We start from the raw sequence: 26046 nt of genomic DNA on the forward strand, positions 1-26046 counted from the left end.
TAGAAGCCTCAACCCTATTAGGAGTTGCTTCAACCCTGTTAGGAGTTGGTGGATCATATACAAATGTGTGCAAGAAGAGCCCACTGCCCTAACATGCAACTATACAATAAGTTCTTTAGGAGAATAGATATACATACAATACTGGATCACTTGCTGTACTTCACAGTTCTTCTGATTGTCAGTGCTTCATACAAAGAGTGACTGCACATATATCAATTTGCATCATATCTCGCATTATCATAACATTACTTCGCATCACATGGCATCCTCACTTCGCAATTGAAGTTCTTTACTTATATCAATTATATTAATAAATTCTTCCTTAGTCGGCTGACATATCATCCTTAGAGTCGGCTCATCAAGATTTAGTAATCAAAACAATTTTGTAAGTCGTACAAGTCAATTTGCTGACATGCTCTGTTCTGCACTGTGAAGTAACTGCATAGGTATTTCCTTCATAACTTGAATTTGGTTGCTCGTACGGACATGCGCATTGGTATGCATCATTAGAGTGACGTCATGCATCTATGGTTTACTGCGCAAGAGAATATTCCACTATCAATAAATCTCATCATGCTGCTGTAACATTGTCCAATACTTGGACAATTTTCCTTCACAAATAATCACAATTAAACTGCAAAACATATTTTGCCATAAATGACAACCACATATCTCACCTAATTTGACCGATTGGTCATATTGCCAACAAGGGACGGCTAGGAAATGTCCCCTGCTGTCCCCCCATCCCCAAAACTGTCTCCGTTTCCAAAACCTGAGGCTTAGGGCCACAAATATGTCCCCGGGTAATTTAGGTTTTAGCCTTGTTTATGGTGCTAGTGGTTCAAAAACAATCCAGTATCGCCAAAAACAATCCAACAAGTTCCCATGCCTTAGAAATAGTTTTATGCTGTTTTGAGGAATTCTCAGTTGCGGATGGATTTGAATTTTACCTGAGAGTAATTAACTTTATCAGCAAAGGTAATAATGCAGTGATGAGTGACTTTTTCACCCAAGTGAAGCTATTCACAGGAACATCAGGTGGTGCAATGGAAAAGTTAAATTTCAGATGAAAGACTAAATAAAGTGCATAGTGAAACAGTGGGAAAGACATCATAGTCTATTCCGAAATTTGATTTCTTTGATTGGAGAACGATCCGCATGCATACAGAATATAATATTTCATTTGCAAATCTGATTTCTTTGTTTGTAGATCATATTTCTTTGATCTTTGTCAACCCATGTTGGGCGTGATTTTGAGTTAAATTATACAATGTTTAATCTGAGCTATGCCTCAACTATAACCCAAGTTTCATAATTTTTGTTCAAGGGTGGATAATTGCCTTTAGTTAGCCTGAGTTCTAGGTTTCTGGGTTTCTGGTCATGTTTTTCGTTCCTTGGCACGAGAGGATGACCTGTTTGTAAGCAAGTAGAGGTCCCTAATGTGTCAGCTATTATGTATTAATGTTCCTGTAACTTGATTTGTAGCATATATGTGATTACATTATTTTGTGCAATTGTTTCAATGTCTGGATGTAACTCTAATGTGTCAGCTATTATTTTTTAATGTTCCTGTAACTTGATTTATAGCATATATGTGATTACATTATTTTGTGCAATTGTTTCAATGTCTCGATGTAATTCTCTTTTGAGTCAAGTAATCTAGATGAACTCAGTGATTTTAGGTTATTTTGGTTCTTCAGACACCTATGCTGTTTTACTTATTTATCCACTTGCTGTCCATTCAAGAATTGGTGTAAATGCTTGCATGAAGATGGTGAAAGTATTGTGTTGACAGATGGACGATTAAATAGAGCTGCACAGTAGGCTAAAATGCATCTATCACAAGTTGGTAGATGAGAATAGAGTCACGATCAAGATCATGTTACAACATCAAAATATAGAATGCATGATATGTGAGGTTGTAGTCCAATTGCAGGCACTAGTCTTGCCTTGGCATTACCTACTGAGAAGCTTTCCTGGTCACCAGACCATTTCACAAACATAATTTACAAATCATTTCCCTTTTTAAGTTTTTCATATTTTTGATCTGTTCTATCAAGTATAAGCCTAAAAGTCTAGAAGAGCTGCACAATTACATGCTAAACGTTGCATCCTCTTGTCTCAAGCTATGTGATTTATTTGCTGTCATCAATTGTATTTTCATGGGCTGTCAAGTGTATATAAGCCCACCCACCTAGGTCTGGCAGAGCCTAAAGTGTAGGAAGTTGTCATATTAGTAGAGGTGATCCTTTGTCAAGTTGGCCAACAACTTGAGGTTTCTGAGCTGTGCTCAGAGTGGCATATTTTTAGGAAATTTTAAAGCCATTAGTTGGAACAACAAAAAGGTTTTATATTTTGTGATACTTGTTATGGCTGCAAGTGAAATAGTGGGTATTTCATGCTGATCTGCATCTACTGTTTTAAATTTAGTTTTTCATGGTCAATTTCAGTCATCTTGTTTCTAGTATTAGCTTCAATCATATTGATCTTCATAGGATGTTTAGTGGTTTAAGGTTTGCACTCATGTCCCTTTGACCACACCTTTTATCAATAAAAAAAAAGAATAGTCCTCTTGCATATAAATCAGCCATAATAGTTGGTTCTACTATTATTCTGGAGGAGTAGTTTCTTATTACTTTTTTTTCTTTGTTTCCTAGCCAGTGTCAGGCAAGTTCCCCCTCTCAGTCGACATCTAACCACCTTTAGATAGTCTTTGCTCACTGATTGGCTTCCTCAAGAGCAGTGTTACAAGACTCAGACTTGCCTCAGATTCAGCAAGCTGGCTTTTGACTTGGACTTGGACTTAATGTGAACTTGGGGAATTGAAAAAACCCAAAGAAATTAAGAGATTTTTAATGATTGAAAACTTGTGATATTGCTATCAGGATTTAACTGTGTGATTTTTGAGTCAAACTCATTGACCCATGTTTCATGAGTAGTGATTCAATATGAATCCATCTCTCATGAGAATAAATGGAACACTTAGCACTCATTGGGTCTAGGTGATGCTCACAGGGGTGAAGCACCGGGACTTCCCGAGAGGTCACCCATCCCAGTACTACTCCAGCCTGAGCGCGCTTGACTATGGAGTTTCCTCCATGGTTAAACCCAAAGCTTGCAACCCCATTTGCAAAACCTTCACCAAGTGTTGTGCCTTATGAACCATTATTAGAAAGCCCCTTAAGCTCATCAATTGATAAGTAGGAGATAATTTCCATAGCAAGTCAAATTGTGATATTGCTATCAGGATTTAACTATGTGATTTTTGAGTCGAACTCATTGACCCATGTTTCATGAGTAGTGATTCAACATGAATCCATCTCTCATGAGAATAAATGGAACACTTAGTACTCATTGGATCTAGGTGATGCTCACAGGGGTGAAGCACCGGGACTTCCCGGGAGGTCACCCATCCCAGTACTACTCCAGCCTGAGCACGCTTAACTGTGGAGTTTCCTCCATGGTTAAACCCAAAGCTTGCAACCCCATTTGCAAAACCTTCACCAAGTGTTGTGCCTTATGAACCATTATTAGAAAGCCCCTTAAGCTCATCAATTGATAAGTAGGAGATAATTTCCATAGCAAGTCAAATTGTGATATTGCTATCAGGATTTAACTGTGTGATTTTTGAGTCAGTTTGACTCAAAAATCACACAGTTAAATCCTGATAGCAATATCACAATTTGACTTGCTATGGAAATTATCTCCTACTTATCGATTGAAAACTTGTTTCATGCACCCTTCAATAAATAAACCAAGGTCATTGGGAGACTTGGAGGTCTTTGGTACTAGTGCCGGTATGACTATTTTTCAAAAATAGGAGACGTGGGTACTTGGAGATGGCAATTTTCTTTTAGTAGTTTAAAGAGTCTATTGTTAGTTACAAAATAGTAAAACTGTAAAACTAAAAGACTAAAATAAATGCTAATAGTAATGTCACATTAATATAGAGTCATAGTTCAAAACTCATATTACAGGATAGTCAAATCTGATTTCTGAATATTGCATATGATTGTCATTATATCAGATTAATAATTGCTGAGATTATCATTACATATTCAAATTTTAAATTCAAAAATATATAGTTTGATGCTAAATCGCTGACATGCAAACAAGATTCTTAGAACTGTAAACAAAAATTGAAAATCTATCTAGTATCTATTATCTAGGATGATGATGATACTATCATCTACTCCACAAGGTTGTGATCCACAAATTCCAAGTTTCAACAAATTTCAACAAATTTCAACAAATTTCTGTCGTCGTTGGTAGGGTTGGGAATGAAACAAAAATAAATAATGACGTTTATGAAGTAAAATATTTTTCATGTCCTTTAAGTTATTAAAATAAAACAATTTTCGTTGGTTGGGTTGGATTCTGGAATTATGGAATATAAATAAAAAATGTTTGCAATGTTTTATAAGTTAATAAATAAAATATTAAAATGACTTAAATGATTAAATAATTTAAATTGCCTTTGGTTTTGCATTAAAAAATTACAATGAGGGCCAAAATACATAAGATAATTTAATATTATATTTTAAATTTATCTTTTAATCAGGCGACTGTGGGAAGACTTCATTTTTAGGAATTGGAGAGGAGTTTTCAGGAGACTTCTTCATGAAGTCCCCAACCCTTTTTGAGGTTTTCGGAGATGCAAAGTCTTTGAGACAAGTCTTCGATGGGGGAGATGAGTCTACCTATGACACTGAAATAAATCCTAAAGATACTAAAAACTCAAGTATACGTTGATTCCATAAGTAAAAATTCAAAATAGTCAAATACTCAAATGTATACAAAACCCATGAATATGAAATCTTTGTTATCAAAACAAATAACAACATGAAACATGTAAATCTATGGCTTAGAGAATCGTGCATTACTCATCCTAGCATTACAACAAGTCATGAGCTACTATTTAAGATAGGTCCTGGTGGACAATGTAGCCATGATATTTGCTTGTTTAGTGACTGGTTTGTATATTCAAGTGAGGAATTTATTAGTAAAGCTTTCTTAAGCCTTCAAGAATATGTTTTGTTGTCAAGCTCATGGACAAAGAGGAAGTGTTAAGTAAAAGCAATAAATGGTTATGTTCTAATTTTACCTTAGATAGGATACTAACCGGTGGGATTGGTTTATGAGTTGTCTGGGTAGCGCATGATTAATGTATTTTTGCGTTATGAAAATGGCATTTATTGCCAACTATGACCTGTATTCAGTAGTACAATATCTACCATGCCAACTTTTCTTACGACATCCCTTGTATTCTAAAAATGTGTCCAACGCATAAAACTCTATAAATCTTGATTGTGACTTCGACTGTGAAATCTACCAGGATCTGCAACAAGGGATATGTATTTTGTAGATTTTTATGATAATGATTCATCATCTACAATGAACCCTGCTTGCTCACTCTGAAGCTATGCAGAACAATTGTCTTTTTGTGTTTGATTTTTTGAATTTTGCAATTTTTTGTTGTTTTGGATATACATGTTTTTCTTTTTTCTTCTTCAGATATATAGAAATGCTCATAAAAGTGAACACAAAATTAAAATTGATATGAAACGCCAACACATTAATTTCAATTGCAATGATCCAAGTTTGCAATTATTACAATGCAAGACACATAAGATATTCAATTTAATTAAAGAACCTGATTCTAGATGGTTGATGTTGCAGATTTGGAGATTGCAGTTTCTTAAACTCTAATGCCAATAGAAAAAGTCTGATCGCAGCCCAAGGAAAGTCGTACGCTGCCCTGTTTGGTCAAATGCTACCTGTAAAAACCTCAACGCCGCCCTTATAAAGGGATCACAGATTATGATTCAGATCACAACCTGTATTGAACTCCACAAAATGGCATTTAATATCCAGGATTGTACAGCAGATTCAACGCCACAATGTTTAATTTTCCTTACCAAACTGCAGCGAAACAATTGATTAAATGGTATACAACAACACCATTCAATTTCTCAGATAGTCCCAAACCAATACTCAGCAGATAAAGCACAATTCACCTTGTATTTCATAGGTTCAAAGTGCTGAAATGGTGAAGCATTCACAATTCTCCAACAATGTTGAGACCCTTGTTTCAATCTCTTCTCCCAACACAAGTTATCAAATGCACAAAAAAAAAAAAAACATAAGCAATACAATGATTGATCCTTCTGATGGAGTGTTTTTTATAAGATTGAAAAGCCAAAACTTCACCATCACACCAAATGCCATGTAGTTCCTTAGATACACCTTTCACTTAAAAGCCCTTTGCATTATACTTAGGCTCATATTTGAATAATTGAATTTATTAACTCACTTTGGCTCCAAAATGACTTTTTGAACAATATTATGATATTTTGACACACAAGGTCATTTTTTCCTATCCCCAAGATTTAGAACTCCTCAAACTGGTTCCAGCGAGTTGTGACACGAGAGTGGTCAATATACAATACCAACAAAAATAGCAACCTCAATGTATTTAATTGAATAATAAATTAATAATCATAATTCACTTGTCTTGTGAAAATGATTGATGAAGCATCAGAATCAAAATCTGACAGCGTGAGTGATCTTGATGAAGAAAGACAACAGATGAACATGATGGGGTGACTTACTAAAAATAGAGGCTCCCTCGAAGATTCTTGGAGTCGAAACCAGAAGCCAAAAAAAAAAAAACTAAGAGAATCATTCAACTCTTCTAACTCCCCGAGCTTGCTGGAACCATCCATTGATTTACTATAAATAGTAAGCCCTGCCTAACGGAGCCATAACTCTCAGCAGGGTCTTCTAATCATTGGCAGTAGCCTACAAGGACCCAGAAGTAGGCTAAATCCATCCACTATCATGGTCATGCTAAAAAGGGGACATCATTGGCCTATTACTTGATCAAACTTATAGTTTGATGGGAGTTTGAGGGCAATACCCCAATGGGGTTGAGCAACAGTACCCCTCACAGGGTCTGGGGGCAGTGCCTTCTTGGTGCAGACAATTTTCATTGTTATTGTGAACACTAGATGGGCATGTCATAAACCTGATAAGAATTGAAAGGTTGTAAGTTCTTGATTAGAAAAAAATGGGAAAGCTATGGTGCCAGATTTGAGTAGACCTAGGGTTAGTTGACATTTAATAAATAAGACACAGGAATTAAATATTCTAATGAATTTAACTGGAGGCAAAATGGTTAGGGAATAACCATGTTCACACCACTATACATTTTATTTATTTGATGGACACTTCTCCGCCTTCCTCCTCAATTTAATGTGCACTATACACTCATATAAGTACATTTTATTTAGAAAAAGGCTACCTTGATGGAGAATTTTCTGAGCATTCAGATTCAACCAATTACTGAGGAAGATTGCAAATACTTGTTTGGCACTATTGAATATTGAATATTGACTATTAAATATGTGTATGCTTATCCATTTTGGAGGCAAGCAAATAAAACTTGCCAGAAATACATTGAAAATAATGTCACATTTTTTGTGTTTGTCATCGTTCCTGACTAAGTCACAGGGTTGCCGAATTTTTGGCTTTAGGTTCAAAATTCTGCGAACCCATAAAAAGATAAATCTAAATATTCGCCCAAAATTTGTCTGCAACTCAACGTTTTTGGACTTATGAAATCGTGGACTCTGCAAATGGTGGACTTTTGCAAATCGTGGATGGTGGCTGTCTCTGCAATCCTGACACTCGTCCGTTGTTTCTATGACTTCTGCAACTCCCATCGTTATTTCTATGTTTGCACTCCTGACTCCGTTCGTCATTTCTGCATTCTGATAAGAGGCATGTCTGTCAGTCTGCAACTCCCCATCAACACAGATCATGTTCCACCTACGACCACCAAGTTATAAACAAACAAGATTTTTATTGTGTTTTCAGGGTTGAGCATTTTATGTTTTAGTTTGAATATAATTTATTTTAATTTATGTTGGTATAATTTGTTATATATATTTACAATATTAAAATTTAATACAATTAAAATATTCTCATTTATGTTATTGTATTTTATTAATTTATGTTTACTATTATTCACTTAAATTTATAATTAAAATATTAATAATTTATTTCCTTATCAATATTAAAATATTACAATTTATTATTTTATAATGAAACTCAAACATATAATAATAAATGATATATATTTATATTTTTTAAAAATTACATTAGGCGAATTTAATGTTGATTTTTTTTCAATTTTTTTGACTCGTTGAACTTCATAGTTGTCGAACTTGAACTCGAACCTGAACCTTGTGACTTAGGTTCCTGACATGTTTTGGATGTGAGTGCACTAGGCTCTGCACTTTCTGAAATTGGAATGCTTTTTGCTACCATGAAAGCAATCTGTATTCTGATTTCCAATTTGCTGATCCATTTGGATTCATTTTTTTAAACTTGTTTGACAGTTTGATTTATAGATTCAGTAGAAATTAAGTGCAGTGGAGGCATGCTCTAAATTGTAAATTGAATCAGTCGTGTTCTACAGAATTTTGAATTTTTAGCCATAGCTATGTCATATTCTTCTGTTTCCTGTTTACAGTTTTGTAGAATATGAAATTACAATAAAAAGTTATATGGATTCCTACAGTTTAGTTATACAGTGGAAAATGTGTAATAGTTTGGTCCTGCAGCATGTTTGACTTTCTGAAATTCTTGTATTAAATATGGGAGTATGCAGATGGCTTCTATCTAGTTTTACCCATCTTCTTGAAACAACCAAAATCATGAATTTAGCTATGTCAACAAAGTTATCAGGTTGGGTACAGCAGGGAATGTGAATCGTTTCCAGAATGGATTCTTCTGGATGCCATTTTTCAAGGGACTGCTAGTTAAATAAAGGAAAATTTCAAATATCCATATGATATCATTGATAAGACATTCTCATGATATACATTGATGGAACTTTAACATTAGAGAGCTGTATTGAGATTTTTCATTTTACATGACATTTGACAAGTGACATTCATCATAGATTATATAACCTTAGGTCCTTAGTACATAACATTAGGGTTGAATTGAGATTTCACGACAGTTGACAAACAAATTAACAGAACAATCAATTGCTTTCATCATATAAGTTATCGAACCTTAACGTATGACATCAGAGTTGAATTTGGATTTTATGTGAAAGTTGACGAACTAACAATATTTAATTTTTTTCATTGTGAATCTGCATATATGTTTGTATAAAAATTATAGCAAAATGCCCAAAAGTTGCAAGTTTCAACTACAAAATGATGACAACAGAGAAAACACTGCCCCTAATAAGCACCTGATAATATTGTACTGAAATTGGAGTCTAATTCTAGGCTAATGGGTATTCTTTCATCCAATGGAACTCCCATTTATCCGTCTTGTGGCTTCTCATCAACTTATGTGGTATCTTTGGGCTAAACATATTAATGTGTGGTTAGAGTATACGAATACTTAGTCTTTGTCAATTTTGAAGTTGCAAGGCTCTAGGCGCAGTCAGGAACTTATCCAGTTTTCGAGAGGTAAGCACATTCTTCTTAATTAACCCTATGAAGTTGTGAGGTTGAGGAGGCCAGTGGGATTGAAGTGCAACACCCTTTCCGCAGGTCTGGTGATACTGCCCCTTGTGGGGACTCGTGGCAACACTTATTGTGTATTCCTTGTTACAACATAGGATGTGGTTGAGGGATGGAGCCCTCACTACCAAGTCTAAGTTAAAGCCTTTGAGGCCACACAAACCTTCAAGCCATGTCATTTATTATAATTTTATTGTTGTTAAGTTAATCATATGATTTTGATGCTGTCTTGCCTCGTCACAACCATTGTTCTCTGATGACAATTGTTCTCACTGTACCTTTTTTCTTCACAATATGGATATTGGTAAAATCTGTTTTTTCTTGTTATGAGTTGTTAGTATGACCTTTTTAAGTCAAGGTTTGGTGTAAAAGGGTATGGGCCTTGTGGGTCTCTTTATTAAAAAAGCGTGCATGTAAAACTGTCTGTCGTGTTTCCTGTCTCAAAGTGGTTGTCATTGAAATGCTTCTATTTTCTTTTCAAATTGGGTTCTGGGCATGGTACACACCTGTCCTAATGTCTGTGGAACATTCTCCATTGGGGATGAGGTCAAAATATGCATAGGACACATGCACGAGGTACATAAGATTTAAGAAAATGCTAGCTGATATGTAGTATGACAAAATATTATTGTGAATTTTTATTAACACTAACCAATTTCTGTTTTATATGTTTTTGCAGGAAGAAATTAAAATTTTGAAAGTGACTGTATTTGTTAATCCGTACAATGACCCAGATGAAGAAGATGGTGAAAATAAAGAAGTGAAAGAAGATATCACTGACGGTGAAAGTGTAAGTTTCTAATTATTTTGAAAGTGGTGTTTTGAAGTGCTTTGGAAAATATTTCTTATATTATATTTTTGGTAAAATCTGTTAAGGAGCCCTGTTACCAATGTTTTTCTTTCTTTTCAGGAAAAGTTTGGTTCTTGGTATAGCAATCCAAATTCCGGAGTAGCACCTTCAGCTAACGGTTCTGGAGTTGGGAAATATTTGAAGGCAAAACCAGATGAACAAAAACAAGCATCAAAATCTTCTATAGAAGAAAACAAGGATGAAAGTTGTCTGAGCAAGAGAAGGAAACTGGTAATGTCTGAGACACAGTTCAAGGATTTTTCTGCATGGTGAGATGGAAACTTGTTGCGTGGTGCAAGTTGTTCAAATGTGAAGCAGTGATGAGAGCGGGCTTGTAACAAAGATGATGCAATTTCCCGCATAGTGACTATCAATGGTAGGGTGTAAGATAGTTGAATCATCATGTTCGGTCTTGCCAATCTGTACTAATTGCTTATCTTTAAGAAGCACCTAAATCAAAATCATGTTCAAATTATAAAACTGGAGTCCCTGTTTAAATTGTCATAAAATTTTGACTGTTAATTGTATATTATCAAAAATCAATATTGTACAAAATTGCTTAAAATTCATAAATCTGGGCACTTGAGAGCAAATGGGATTGAAATTCGTGAATTAATCAAATGTATCTGATTTCATGGAAAAAAGCAAATCAATGAAATTGATGTGTGCAAAAAGGGGACAGGAAAGCTATAGATAGACGTTTCTGAGGAGATGCCTATTAAACGATGTTCAACGACATCAATTTAATACCCTTTCATCTATTAAAGTCAAAGAGGAATGTCTGATTTGTAATGTTTATCAACAGCAAGCTAATACCCTTTCATGTAATAGACAAGCGAGATGCTACAATTGAGTTTTTCTTTTCTTCTTTACCAAGGACAACTAAGGGAATAATCAAAGTATGGTCATTGACAGATTAATCAAATTTGCCAAATTCATCTCTTGTTGCAGGACCTGTTAAAAGGTTTTTGGCTGATCCAAATGCATTAATGTTTCCAAAAATGTTCATGCCATTGGGAATATTGGTAAAGATATGAGTCAATTTCAACTTGAATCTTATTAGCAGCCAGATAAGAGTGCTGTCCCTTACACAACTACAGTCCAAAAATGCCAAAAGTGCTGTCCCTTACACAATTACTGTAAAGTTTCTGCAATTTCTATGATTGAATATAGATTAGATTCGATCTTCTTCTTCGTGTGTGGGCAGTAATGACTAAGGAGCAGACTTGTCTTTGTTCTTGTGTTCTCGTAGACTTCATCCTTACCCTCTATAAGTATAGGAATCAAGGGACATGTCCTTAGAAAGAACATGTCTTACAAAGTTATTTGCCTAACCTCTAGAAGTCAGCGACTTTCTAAGAATAATAAAGTTTAATCACAAACATAAACAATGAAGTTTAGTTTACTCTTAAACTAAAGTCTTAAGGATAGATGCTGATCTTATAAAGGGAACAAAGCAAAGACTTAAGTCCTTTACTTATCATGCCATATCAGATCGGATTGATCAGATCAGTATGCTAGCAAGTTACAAAATTAATACTCCCTCTTAACTTGATAATCATATTGAGAGATATCATATCTAGCAACATCAATAAAGATGAACAAGCAAGAATTGATACTCTATCTCTATCTGAATCTTCTTGGCATGTGGTATCATAGAACACATGATACAATGTCATATTACTAAACTTGTAGTAAGACAAATCATTGCTACTAGTGATAACCGTATTGCAAAGAATACAATGTACAAGATAAATTTGAAGAGTAATTTAATTTCTTCATTTATCCAAGTTGTGACTTATAGATACTGGTATTTCTATATCACAACATGATCCTGAGTTTAAGACTTACCAGAATACATGATAAACCTGATAAATAATAAAATTATTCCTTTATCCAAATTGTGACTTATTGACATAGCAATGCCAACATCACAATTTGATCTTGAATTCATCGAGATCTTACAGTAGAACTCTATTGTTTAACACATTATCTAAGAGATCGTCATCTCTCATAATGTCTTTTATACCAGTGTTCATTATCTTAGAGATCGTCACCTATTAAATAATGAATACAAATGGGAGCCCATAATAGTCAATAGCTTGACAAATAAAATTATTTTATTAATAATTTAAAGAACACAAATGGATTACAATTCAACCATACCAAGTCTTCTTCTGAAGTGGTCTATCTTCACTCTAGATAGGGGTTTGGTGAGTATGTTTGCTGTCTGATTTGCAGTGCAAATGTATTCTAATTTTACAGAATTCCTGTCTACCATATCTCTTACATAATGGCAAGAAATTTCAATATGCTTGGACCTCTTATGAAAAACTGGATTTACCAAAAGCTTGATGGAATTCTAATTGTCACAATGAATAATCATAGAATTCATGGCTCGCCTAAATAATCCCACAAGTAACTTCCTTAGCCAAACTGCTTCTCGAGAGGCCATTGCTACTGCAATGTATTCAACTTTTGTGGAGCTTTGAGCTATTGAAGATTGCTTTTTGCATATCCAAGACATCATTGCTGGTCCTAAACTAAAACAACATCCTGAAGCACTTTTCCTGTCTTTAACACTTCCACTCCAATCTGAGTCAGTGAATCTATGTAATCTCATAATGTGTTTAACTGCAACTAGGTGAAACTCCTTTGGCTCACACATAAATTGGCTTAAGGCATTAACATCATAGCAAATATTAGGTCTTGTATTTACTAAGTACATAAGGGACCCAATCATCTGGCTATAGAGAGTAGAATCTATGGAAGGTGATTCTGTTGCTGCTTCTTTAGGTTTATATAGATTAGTCTCCTTTGGAGAAGACACAGACTTGCAATTCCACATTCCAAATTTTTTCAAAATGTCTCATGTATACTTGATTAAGTATGATATAGTCAGAATTCTACCATACTTTCCGTCTTAGGAAGTAATGAAAGAGTCCCAAGTCTTTCATCTCGAATTCTCTAGTTAGATCTTTCTTGGATTGATCTATAAGATGATCATCACCTATTATTAGTAAATCATCAACATATAGTATCAGAATTACCATATCATCTTTATCTCTTTTATAATATAAATTTGGATTAGCTTCATTCTTGGAGAATCCTAAGCCGGTGAGATACTTATAAATTCTTTCATATTAGGCCCTTGGAGCCTGCTTAAGCCCATAGAGAGCTTTCTTGAGCTTGCAAACAAAAACGTTAAAATCATGAGTTTCAAATCCTTTAGGTTGCTCCAGATATACTTCCTCTATAATCTTTCTATTTAGGAATACTGTTTTTCATCCATCTGATGTACTTTCCATCCTTTCGATGCTGCAATTGCTAGGATTGTTCTTACGGAGGTATATCCGGCAACAAGAGCAAAGGTTTCTTCATAATTAATCCCTTCTTTCTGAGAAAATCCTTTGGCTACAAATCTAGCTTTATACTTCTCAATGCTACCATCAACAACATGCTTTATTTTAAATATACACTGGGAAGAAACAACAAATTTTCCTTTAGGTCGTGGAACAATTTTGCAAATATCATCATTCATAATAGATTGATATTCTTCTGTCATAGCTTCATTCTAGGCTGTATGTTTAATAGCATCTAAAGGATTGGTTGGTTCTATTTTGGACAAATAATTCATGTTTGCTGTATAACTAGAAAATCTTTTAAGTCTTTTGCCTTCTCTAACTATTCTAGAAGGAGCAGCAAAGTCTTGTGCTTCCTCTACTGTTATGATGGCCCAAAGTGGTATTTTCTTTGAATTATGAATTTCTTCAAGATTTAGATTTTGAATTTCATCTTCAATTTCTTCTATGTTCTCCCTCTGAGACTCAGTATTTCTTTCAGAATTGGGTAAAGAAGAAGGTTCTTTAGAACTTATGGCTCTTTTGAATGCTAGATCTTCTTCAAAAATTACATCCCTACTAAGTTCAACAGTTTTCTGTCCAGGTACGAAAATCCTATATGCCTTAGATGTTTCAATATACCCTACAAAAATACATTTCCTCCAAGAGGGTTCTAACTTGGTTCTCTTTTCTTTTGGAATATGGATATATACGGGGCGCCCAAAAATTCTAAGATGACTTACAATGGGTTTAACCTTAGTAAAGACTTCTTTTGGAGTTTTATCTTTAATTTAAGAGTGAGGGCTTCTGTTTTGAATATAAACAACAGTACAAGAGGCTTCTGCTCAAAGATAATATTCTAGATTTTGATCAAATATCGTAGCTCTAGCAACTTCTATAATTGTTCTATTCTTTCTTCCTACAACCCCATTTTGTTCTGGATTATAAGGAACAATGTACTTTCTCTTAATTCCTGTTTCTTTACAAAACCTTTTAAACAAATTTGAGGTGTATTCCCCTCCATTATCGGTTCTAAGAGTTTTAATTTTATGTCTTGATAAGTTTTCAGTTAATGTTTTGAATTCTTTAAATTTCTTTAGAATTTCTTCCGATTCTTTGCATTTTAAGAAGTAAATCCATGTTTTCCTAGAGAAGTCATCTATGTACAAAATATAGTACTAGAATCCTCCAAAAGAAATAATAGACATAGGTCCACATAAATTTGAATGAGTTAATTCTAAAACATTATTTGTTTTTTCTAGTGCTATCATGAAATTGACTTTTGGCATTCTTACCCAGTGCATACCCTTTGCATATGCTTGAGTGGTCTTTATTGAGTTTAGGTAAACCAATAACCATATTCTCCACAGTTGATAAGGTTTTGAAGTTTAGATGCCCTAATCTTCTGTCCCAAATTTCATTTGTCTTCAGCTTCATGAATTAAGGCTTGAATAGGTTGACTAGATTTTGAATTCAATTCATACAAATATCTTTTTCTCTGACCAATCAACTTTGCTTTCTTGATTGAGGAGTTTTTTGCCCAAGTTATTACTTTGCCATCCACAAATGCAACATTATGCCCATAATCTTCAAGTATTGTAATTGAGATTAGATTTCTTTTAAATCCTCGTACGTATACTACACCTTTGAGAAGAAGAGAATTTCCATATTTTAGTTTCAAGGTGCAATTTACAATTCCTTCAATGGGATGTGCTAAATTATCACCAATGGTAACTTGGCCATTGACCTCTTTTGAAATAGAGTCTAGTGCTTCTTTGTATCCTATTATATGTTTAGAAGATCTACTATTAATTACCCATACTTCGTTTAAGATTTCATTTAATAGTGACGAATATAATACACAATTCTCAGGATCATAATTATCTTCTTCCCTAGTAACACTTGTACAGTTCACTTCTTGTTTAGAATTCTCAGAACAATTAGATTTGAAGTGTCCAAAATTTTCACATTTGAAACACTTTATTTTTGGATAGATCTTTGTTGGGTTTTCTATTCTTTTGATTTCCCCTTTTCTTCTTGAAATGCTTCTTCTTGCCCTTATAAGAGTTTGTATTAAGAACATGAAGTTCTTCATCTTTTGTTTTTAGTTTCCCTCCTTTCTTTAATTGTCTGGATTCTTCTTGAAGACAATCACCCTTAAGTCTATTGTGAAGGTTGGCTTAGATTTCTTGAAGACAATCACCCTTTCTTTAATTTCTATGATTGAATATAGATTAGATTCGATCTTCTTCTTCTCCTTGTGATTTGTTGAGAATAACTTCAAAGTATTGCCTTAAAATGAATTAGAAATGCAATTCAAAATTCTATCTTTTATTTCTGCAATTCGTATGTGGGCAATAATGACTAAGGAGCAAACTTGTCTTTGTTCTTGTGTGCTCTTAGACTTCATCCTTACCCTCTATAGGTATAGGTATCAAGGGACATGTCCTTAGAAAGGACATGTCTCTTCCAAAGTTATTCACCTAACCTCTAGAAGTCGGCGACTTTCTAAGAATAATTAAGTTTAATCACAAACACAAACAATGAAGTTTAATTTAGTTTTAAACCAAAATCCTAAGGATAGATGCCGATCTTATAAAGAGAACAAAGCAAAGACTTAGTCCTTTACTTATCATGCCATATCAGATCGGATCGATCATATTAGTATGCTAACAAGTTATAGAATTAACACTCCCTCTTAACTTGATAATCATACTGAGAGATATCATATCTAGCAACATCAATAAAGATGAACAAGCAAGAATTGATACTCTATATCTATTTGAATCTCCTTGGCATGTGGTATCATAGAACACATGATACAATGTCATATTACTAAACCTGTAATATGACAAATCACTGTTACTAGTGATAATAGTATTGCAAAGAATACAATGTACAGGATAAATCTGAAGAGTAATTTAATTTCTTCATTTATCCAAGTTGTGACTCATAGATATTGGAATTTCTATATCACAACATGATCCTGAGTTTAAGACCTACCAGAATACAGGATAAACCCGAAGAATAATAAAATTAGATTCCTTTGTCCAAATTGTGACTCATTGACATAGCAATGTCAACATCAGAATCTGATCTTGAACTCATCTAGTTCTTACAGTAGAACTCTATTGACTAACACATTATCTAAGAGATTTTCATCTCTCATAATGTCTTTTATACAAGTGTTCATTATTTTAGAGATCGTCACCTCTTAAATAATGAATACAAATGGTGGAGCCCATAATAGTCAATAGCCTAACAAATAAAATTATTTGATTAATAATTTCAAGAATACAAATGGATTACAATTCAACCATACCAAGTCTTCTCCTGAAGTGGTCTATCTTCACTCTAGATAGAGGTTTGGTGAGTATGTTTATTGTTTGATCTGCACTACAAATGTATTCTAATTTTACAAAATTCCTGTCTACCATATCTCTTACATAATGGTAAGGAATTTCAATATGCTTGGACCTGTCATGAAAAACTGGATTCACCGAAAGCTTGGTGTAGCTTTGATTATCACAATGAATAATCGTAGGATTCATGGCTCGCCTAAATAATCCCACAAGTAACTTCCTTAGCCAAACTGCTTCTCAAGAGGCCATTGCTACTGCAATGTATAGGACTTCTGTGGAGCTTTAAGCTATTGAAGATTGCTTTCTGCATATCCAAGATATCATTGTTGATCCTAAACTGAAACATCCTGAAGTACTTTTCCTGTTTTTAACACTTCCACCCCAATTTGAGTCAATGAATCCATGTAAATCTAAGCCAACATATCCACAATGTGGGAGGAGAATGGGAAATTGAAGAATGATATTTCTTATGCTTTCAGATCTCCATCTAGGTAATACTATCATTAGAATCTACACCGCAAGAGGCAATAAGTGGGGACATCCTCTCTGTAAAGTGCCAACAAGGTTACACATAATTAGCCAAAGGGTGGCGCAAAATGAGAATAATAGATAGAGAAGGGTCCATGCAAACAGAGGGGGTCACAGTAGTAGCAAGAGGTGGCGTTTGAGGAGGCCAAATCAAACATCATCTTGAGGGGAGTTGCCATCAACTTATGAAGAGTCATTAGAAGAAGAATTTGAAGCCATGATAGTTAGATGTTCATCATTTGACTCTTTCTAACAAGTTCCAACACCTTTACAATGTGAGAGAGATATACTAATTGTTAAGTGACTAGTAGAAATGTACCAGTGACATCATAAAAGGAGAACCTCCAAATCAAACAGTTGAGTCCATAGACTATACCCAACCATAAGGACTACATCTCTAGAGAAACATGTGGAGGTGTCGATGTCAATCAAGGTTCAAGCAAAGGTAGAGAGTCACTGTCAAGTGACTGGTAGAAACGTATTGATGACATTAGAAGAGGAGACCCTCAATCCAATAGTTGAGTCCATGGAGTATACCCAACCATAATGACTACATCTTCAAATGGCGGTGTTGATGTCAATAAAGATTCAAGAAAAGGTAGAGAGCCATTGAGGCCGTGGTATCATCTGCCTTTAAAGAAATTACCAATAAAGTTGCCAATGGTCCAAGCAAGAATTTTCCCAAAAATGCAAAAGAAGATTGGGAAGACGAACCCACAATGGGCACACACTGAGTGGTTCAGGAAGAGGGTTGAAGGAGGTTGGCTAGGGTTTAGCTAAAAGGAAATAAGCCCTCAAAATCCACAAATTGCTCATTCCCATATCTTGTTGCTTAGAAGAAACAAAAGCAACAATGGAATTCCTTAGCACAAGGGAAAAACAACATGTTATCAATAACTAAGTGTCTCTAAGAATTAGTCACCTAACATTAAAGATTTGATAGAGAGGGTATTTTCTCTTATTGTTAGTGTATTTGGTAAGGTTTGCTTTTGTATATCATTTAACTTTGCCAATAAACTAAAGGTCACTTAACAAGATAACTAAAATTCTCTAAAAGTAAATACACAAAAAAGTTAATTTTTTCAGCAAAATCTAAATACAATCACATAGCAAGTTGGTAAGAACCCAAAGATAAAATTGTTGGCTGAATTTTCTAGCAAATTAAAAACCTATTGAAGGGAAGTTGTCCTCTCACATAGCTACTAGATAGCCTTGCATGCGTTTCATCGTTTTAATGTAAGATATTGGTGGAGAAAATTGAAGTATCACATTTTTGGGTAACCATTTTTAATTCAGAGTTTAGGGTAAAAGAGCGGACTCATAGACTAATGTGGAAGCTAGGAGTGGTTTGATTAAAACCCTATGCCTTTGATTATGAGCAACAAGAAAAAAAACACTACATTTTTAGGAAAATTGTGTATGGATTTTTTTGGGATAGATTTTTTAGGTCATTTCAAGGCGATTACAAGAAATTACAAATTTTCGATAAAAATATAAGAAATTGATAAGAAAGAGACATTTTTCAGAAGTTAAATTGTGATACTGCGACGAGGATTCAACAATGTAGTTTTTTGAGGCAAACTCATTGACCCATGTTTCATGAGTAGTGGTTTACGTGAACCCATCTCTCATGAGAATGAATGGAACACTTAACACTCATTGGATCTAGGTGATGCTGACAGAGGTGAAACATCTAGACTTCCTGGGAGGTCACCTATCATAGTACTACTTCGACTTGAGTGCACTTAAGTAAAGAGTTTCCTCTATTGTTAAACTCACTCTGCTTGCAACCAAGTGTTGTACCTTAAAATCGTTTATTAGAAAGCCCCTTTAGGCCATCAATTGATAAGCAGGAGATATTTTCCACAAGTCAAATTATGATATTGCTATCAGGATTAAATTGTGTAGTTTTTTGAGTCAAAATCATTGACTCATGGTTTTATGTGTAGTGGTTCACATGAACCCATCTTTCATGAAAATGGATGGAACACTTAGCACTCATTGGATTATCAAGTGATGCTCATAGAGGTGAAGCACCGAGACTTCTTTGAGGTTACCCATCCCAATATTAATCAAGCTTGAGTGTGCTTAACTACGAAGTTTCCTTCAAGGTTAAACTCACTTTGTTTGCAACCCCATTTGCAAAACCTTCACCAAGTGTTATGCCTTATCAACCATTTATTAAAAAGAACCTTAAGCTCATCAATTGATAAACATGAGATATTTTCCACAATAAGTCAAATTGTGATATTGCTATCAGGATTTAATTGTGTTGTTTTTTTAATTAAACTCATTGAGCCATGTTTTGTGAGTAGTGGTTCATACCTCTTATAAAAATGATGGAATACTTAGCACTCATTGGAAGTAAGTAATGCTCATAGAGGTGAATCACAAAGACTTCTCAAGAGGTCACCTGTCACAATGCTACTCCATCTCAAGTGCGCCTGACTATGGAGTTTCCTCCATGGTTAAAACCACTTTGCTTGCAAACCCATTTGTAAAATCTTCATCAAGTGTTGTGTCTTATGAACCATTTATTGGAAGTCCCCTTAAGCTCATCAATTGATAAACATGCGATACTTTAACACAAAAAGTCAAATTGTAATATTTCTATCTAGATTCAGTTGTGTAGTTTTTTTGAGTCAAACTCATTGACCCATGTTTCTCTTAAGAAGTAAAGTCCACAGAGAACTGAGCGAGGGAGGGGGTGAATAAGTTTGAACATATACAATTGAATCCAAACTTATAAAAATGATCTCCAAAAATAAAAACAATGATACACAATGATTTGTTGGCCAAGGAAACCTTTGATCAAAAGGAGAACCCCTGTGGGGATGGTACCCACAAGACAATGTACTAATAAATAAGTTCCTTGTGGAAGGATGTGACCCTTTTAGGAGTCAATTAAAATTCATTTCGTACAATAGTCCTGGTTGGAGAACACATCCCTATTTGGAGACCTTAAACCCTTGTTAGTAGGCTCTAACCCTATTAAAGATTGAACATAACAAGTATACACACAGTATAAATGCTTCCAACAAAAGAAAGATAGCACTTTCAAGATAACATATCCAACAAGCATGACCTGACTAATCCACAACTTAGTTGCCAAAGCTCACATCATATGTATTAAGACATACAAGTCATTTCCAATTCAAACAAGGAAAACATCTTTCCTTTCTACTCCTTACAAGTAATTAATAAGGTTGGGCTATTAGAGTTTCCCCAATGTACAATTAATTACATAGGACTATGCTAAGGCATATATGCCTTCATAAACATCAATACAACCATTATTTTAAATTTCCCACATAGTACAATGAGAATATAACTTTTTTCAATGATAAAACATACACTACAATAACACATTCGACTTCTAGTAAAATGCATCACACATTACACACTAGCAACCTTTTCAAAATATTCCAAATGTCTCTCACTTCCGAAAATACACACACAAACAAGTCTTCTATCATCTTCCATGTTCACTAGCATTAATTCTTGTTCACCATTAATATATAGCAAAAATACTTTTTAACTGTTTGTCATGATTCCCTATAAATTGGTATGCTACCAATCTTCATTAATCAATCTGTAACTTAAACCAAAACATAACATAAAGAACACCAAACATAGACATGATGTCTACACTTATTCTTCTACACAAATGTAAGCTTGCATATCAAAATTTGTCAACCGCTATTCTCACTAATTTGATAAATAATGGACAATATACAAATTTCAGCCTGTTATGAACTAAAGAACATATGTTATCATCAAAGACAAAACCTGTCATCAGTACAACATCTCTGCAATACATCCAAGTGCCATCAATATATTTAATTCCTAACAATCTCTTCCTTTTGCATTGATGACACCATGTGGTGAAAAAACACCAATCCAAAAGTGAACAAAATTATAAATTTTTTTTGTATATGCTAAACATATACAGTCTTCAAATTTAGATTTACATGAGAAGTTTTTCATTGATTTTCTCTTCCCCCCTTTGACATTAATGGCAAAGGAGCCACTATGCTAAGTACCACAAATCTTTAGCATATCAAAGTACTCTCCCCCTTTGATAGTAGTCTCATTAAAGTATTTGCATTGGATCAAACCAATCTAGAAACAAAAATAATGTCAAGTGCCAAGAAATAATGTTATGTCAAAAATGATTACCTAAGAGCTATAAGACTATCTCTGCATCATGTGGCCACCCTTTCTAAGGATCAATACCAAGCATCATATCTAGATGAATAAATGTACTATGAATACACTGGACTAATGCATATCTTCATCAATTACTCTTCATAAGGTGAGGCCATTACTCGAAGCATAGCTCTGAGGTACTCAAAAGTTTCCTTAGCCAAAGAATTAGTAAATATATCTACTACCTACTCTTTTGTGCTCACATATTCCAATCCGATTGCCTTCTCAATGACTTCTCTCTTAAAAAATGACACTTTATAACAACATGCTTAGTCTTTGAATGTAAAACTAGATTCTTGGACATGTTAATTGTACTTGTATTATCATAGTGCATGATGATAGGTCTAGAGAATGTTATACCAATATCTTTAGCATATGTTTCATCTATATTAGTTGAATACAATTACTCGTTGCTTTTACATATTCTACTTTTGTTGTAGATTGTGATATGCAATCTCGTTTCCTTTTCAACTATGAAACTAATCTTCCTCCAAGAAAAAAATGCTCCTCCACCAATACTTTTCCCCTCACCAATATTTCTTTCTTAATCTCCATCAGAATAGACATATAATATGAAATTATTTGATTTATTATATCATAGACCAAATTCCAAAGTTCCCTGCAAGTATCCAAATGTTCTTTTTATTGCTTCTAGATGTGATTATTTAGGATTTACTTGATATCTCACCACAATACCAACTGTACCAGCTATTTGAGACATAACTTGAGTCAAATATTGTAAGACACCAATCATATATCTATATCTTGTTTGAACAATACTAGGGGAATCATCATTAGTAGTCAACTAACGACTCGTAACCATAGGTGTTCCAACAGGTTTGCAATTTTCCATACCAAATCTTAATAACGACTGCTTAAGATACTTATTTATAATCCCAAAAAGTATTTCATTTCACCTATCATGGACATCTCTGTTGAGTAACAAGGATTGCCTCTACAAATGTACTAACAATGCCATTATATTGATTATGTTTCAAATGCAAATGGAGGCTTATAAATAAGAGAGGAGGAGACATGTCTCTGTGGTTAATCATCACTAGTTAACATATTAATATATTAGTAATATAAATAACCACACACACACACACATATGTGAATTTATCAGGAAGGTAACAAGAGAGTAGACGAGCTAGCTAATATGAGGATTGATGAATCCCTTCCAACTACTTAAATAAAATTTCAATCTTCACTTGAGTCCCCTTTAGCAATTATTATATAAAACAGATTTAATTATTACTCGTTATACTTTCAAAATCCTTAGCAGTGTTTCAATTTATTTTCCCTTTTTTCAATAATCGTTTCCCTTTTAAAGCTTTATAATTCACTTTGTTATTTTTGTTATTTGTTTCTTTTCAATTTTAATTTAATGTATGTTGGTTCCTTTCTATCTTTTTAGGATATCAATGTCTTTAGTAGATTTATGTCTTTCTCACAATTCTCTAACCTCCTAACAAGTAATATAGAGTTTTGCTGGTTGTTTATTTGTGCTATTTCAGGTCACATAAATAGATGGGCTAACTAAGGAATTAAGGAATCTCTCCCAATAGTTTTAAATTTTGTCATCCAATGGTTTTGATTTGAAAAAGGCAATATTGATGGACTATAACCTAACTTGTCCTCTCAGTGACCCTTGAATTGGGTTGTATAGCTATTTTTCTATTGATATATGGCTCCAACCTCTTGCTTATAAAAAAATAAAAATAAAATATGTGTGTGTGTGTATATTATACACAGTAATATATATTATTTAACATGGATAAGTATATACATAGGAAATGATGATTTACCAATAACAATAATGCATATTAGATCGAATCAATCCAACTGAAGCCACAACTTTAACACTCCCTCTTGGCTAGGGAGGATTTTTAGAACACATTACACTCTCAAGTATATGAAGAGATATCATCTCAGTATTATATTCAATTCACTATGAGGCTAAATTTCTCACCTGTCATAACATACAATTGAAAAAAATTCTATAACTTTAATATAAGCTTAAATATCACCTTAAGTGTGGTCTATAATAGTAACTATGTCATGGTGTCTGATAAGATCTGGCCCAAAGAACCATAACAAGTTGGTTATCATGATGTCTAGCAAAATCTGGCCCAAAGTACTATGATGAGTTGGTTATCATGGTGTCTGAAAAAATCTAGCCCAAAGAACCATGATAACACATGCTCCTAAACATCCAACACATTTGGGTACCACAAGTTAATGTAGAGTATCTAGGAGACAGATCAAACTATTGATAAGGTCATCATCTTACAATATTGACCTTACACACATGAAAGATTGTCACCTTTCATTACATATCATATGCGAAATAGTAACCACCATAAACCAAGTCAGAGGGTGGTACAAAGGCTTTCACCTCAATTTTCTCTTATAGAGAAGAATGCATTACAAGCATAGAGAAGATACCATTTACAAACAATTGCACCTCAAAATTCTCCCTCTAAACAATGATCCTAGGAAGTTAGGTCCTCTAGTTACTCCCTTAGAGTTCTCTTTGCCTACGGATGTCTGTCGAACTCCCTTTGAATATGATATCAATCTTTCGACTTTTTGGTGACAAGTTGTTACTTCCTCATGATGTATACATGTGTAGGCCCAGTTTAAAATCATGCAGTCACACCATGTATTTTAGACAACCTCTAAATATCAACCTTCTGAACTCTTATATTGCCATTGAAGAAGTGCCAAACTCCCTCTTAATAATCATCAATAATATTCACTTTAAGAGCCTTACTTTATCCATTTTGATCATTAGATGACTAATGAATTTTAGATCACAACTTCTTTCGAGCTACTATCATAAGATTGAGTCTACACAATATTTTTGTAGCATGTGTAAACTACCAGCCTTCTTTTCCTACAAGAACATCCTCAGAAGAAAAAAAGAAAAAATCAAGGCAAATAACTCTTGTAGTATGTATAGAATTACAAACGAGAGAATGACTACAATAAGTAGATGAATGTAAAAGAATACTTATCTACTCATCCTTGATACATCCTACTTTAATGGAGGCCCATATGCATCAAATCAAATGATGATTTAGATTTGAAACAGTGATGATGCCCCTTCCCTGAAATCTCCCCCTTTTAAAGATGGTTTAAGTGGGAATGAAACATTGATTATTATTCCTCCCACAATGTAAAATTCTCACTCTTGAACAATTTTGCATCACATTAAATATGACAAACTTCTATATGTGCTTTCTTTTTCTTCTTGCAACACCCCTAGAAGAATTAAAGAAGATTCTTCATCTGCTCCCTCTAACACAGATGTATACTCTTTGAACAATAACCTTCATGTCCATAAACTTTGAAGATTATAGGATAGTTTGTGCTTAAATGTTCTCTAACTCTCGAGTCCTTAGAAACAAATAAGTCTTCTGCAAAAACAAGAATTGCAACAAGTATTTGAGCAAGCCATTTTTCTACAACCAAAACTTTTGATTGTTCTTGAAATACTCCTCGGGCAATAGCTATCTCAAAGACTTGCTAAAATCCTATCATAAGACAATATTCCCAATGTTTAGATAGAAATTCAATAAGGGTCTTCCTTATCCCTTATGAAGCCCAACAATAGTCTTCTTAGTTATAACCGATATCTTTAAACTATGCTTATCACTCTTAATGCTATGAATATATTAAGATATATCTGTATCACCATCAACCCTCCCCATACTAGAAATGAACCCCTAAATCACGATGAACCCAACTTTTATCTCTTCTAAAGTATAGAGATGCCAACCATTTCAAATTGCTTTTACAAATTTAAGGAGATCAAATTTATTTCATATGAAGCATAAAACCACCATATATTCTTGTATTTTTAATATGAAGATCCATATAGGATCTCAGATTCGAGTGCTATAGATTTACCCTACATCGAATTTGAGTCGTTTGCAATCTCTCAGCTGTATCTTTACCAATCTATACCTCTGTGAGAAATTCAGATAAGAGAATTGAAGAACCAAAATGATGATTATCTCCAGCGCGGTCCCTTGAGGATATTATCTTTAGGACTTGCAAGAAGTGTCACTTTTATTATTCCACAAGCAAGGCGGTATGAATGCACATCAATGACAAGTAAGAGGGTTATTACATTTCTTTTGTGCTAAGTCCTTCAACTCAAAATAGTAAGAGTTCTTGTAGTCAATTGGTTTCAAGAACCTTGG

The 26046-nt window shown here is 34.1% G+C and overlaps 1 protein-coding gene across 1 annotated transcript in view; it reads left to right on the top strand.

The window, feature by feature from the left end:
- PUB49 (plant U-box 49) overlaps positions 1 to 10988 on the top strand; it is a 99879-nt gene extending 88891 nt beyond the window's left edge. The window contains exons 10-11 of the mRNA XM_089820047.1: positions 10225 to 10335; positions 10456 to 10988. Coding sequence (XP_089676173.1) covers positions 10225 to 10335; positions 10456 to 10668 — 324 coding nt within the window. The 3' untranslated portion in view covers positions 10669 to 10988. The remainder of the gene's footprint in view (positions 1 to 10224; positions 10336 to 10455) is intronic.
- The last annotated feature ends 15058 nt before the right edge of the window (positions 10989 to 26046 follow it).

This window comes from Cupressus sempervirens, chromosome 3 (assembly GCF_028749045.1).
Source record: "Cupressus sempervirens isolate cs-2001-9-10 chromosome 3, ASM2874904v1, whole genome shotgun sequence".
In the NCBI taxonomy this organism is placed as follows: domain Eukaryota; kingdom Viridiplantae; phylum Streptophyta; class Pinopsida; order Cupressales; family Cupressaceae; genus Cupressus; species Cupressus sempervirens.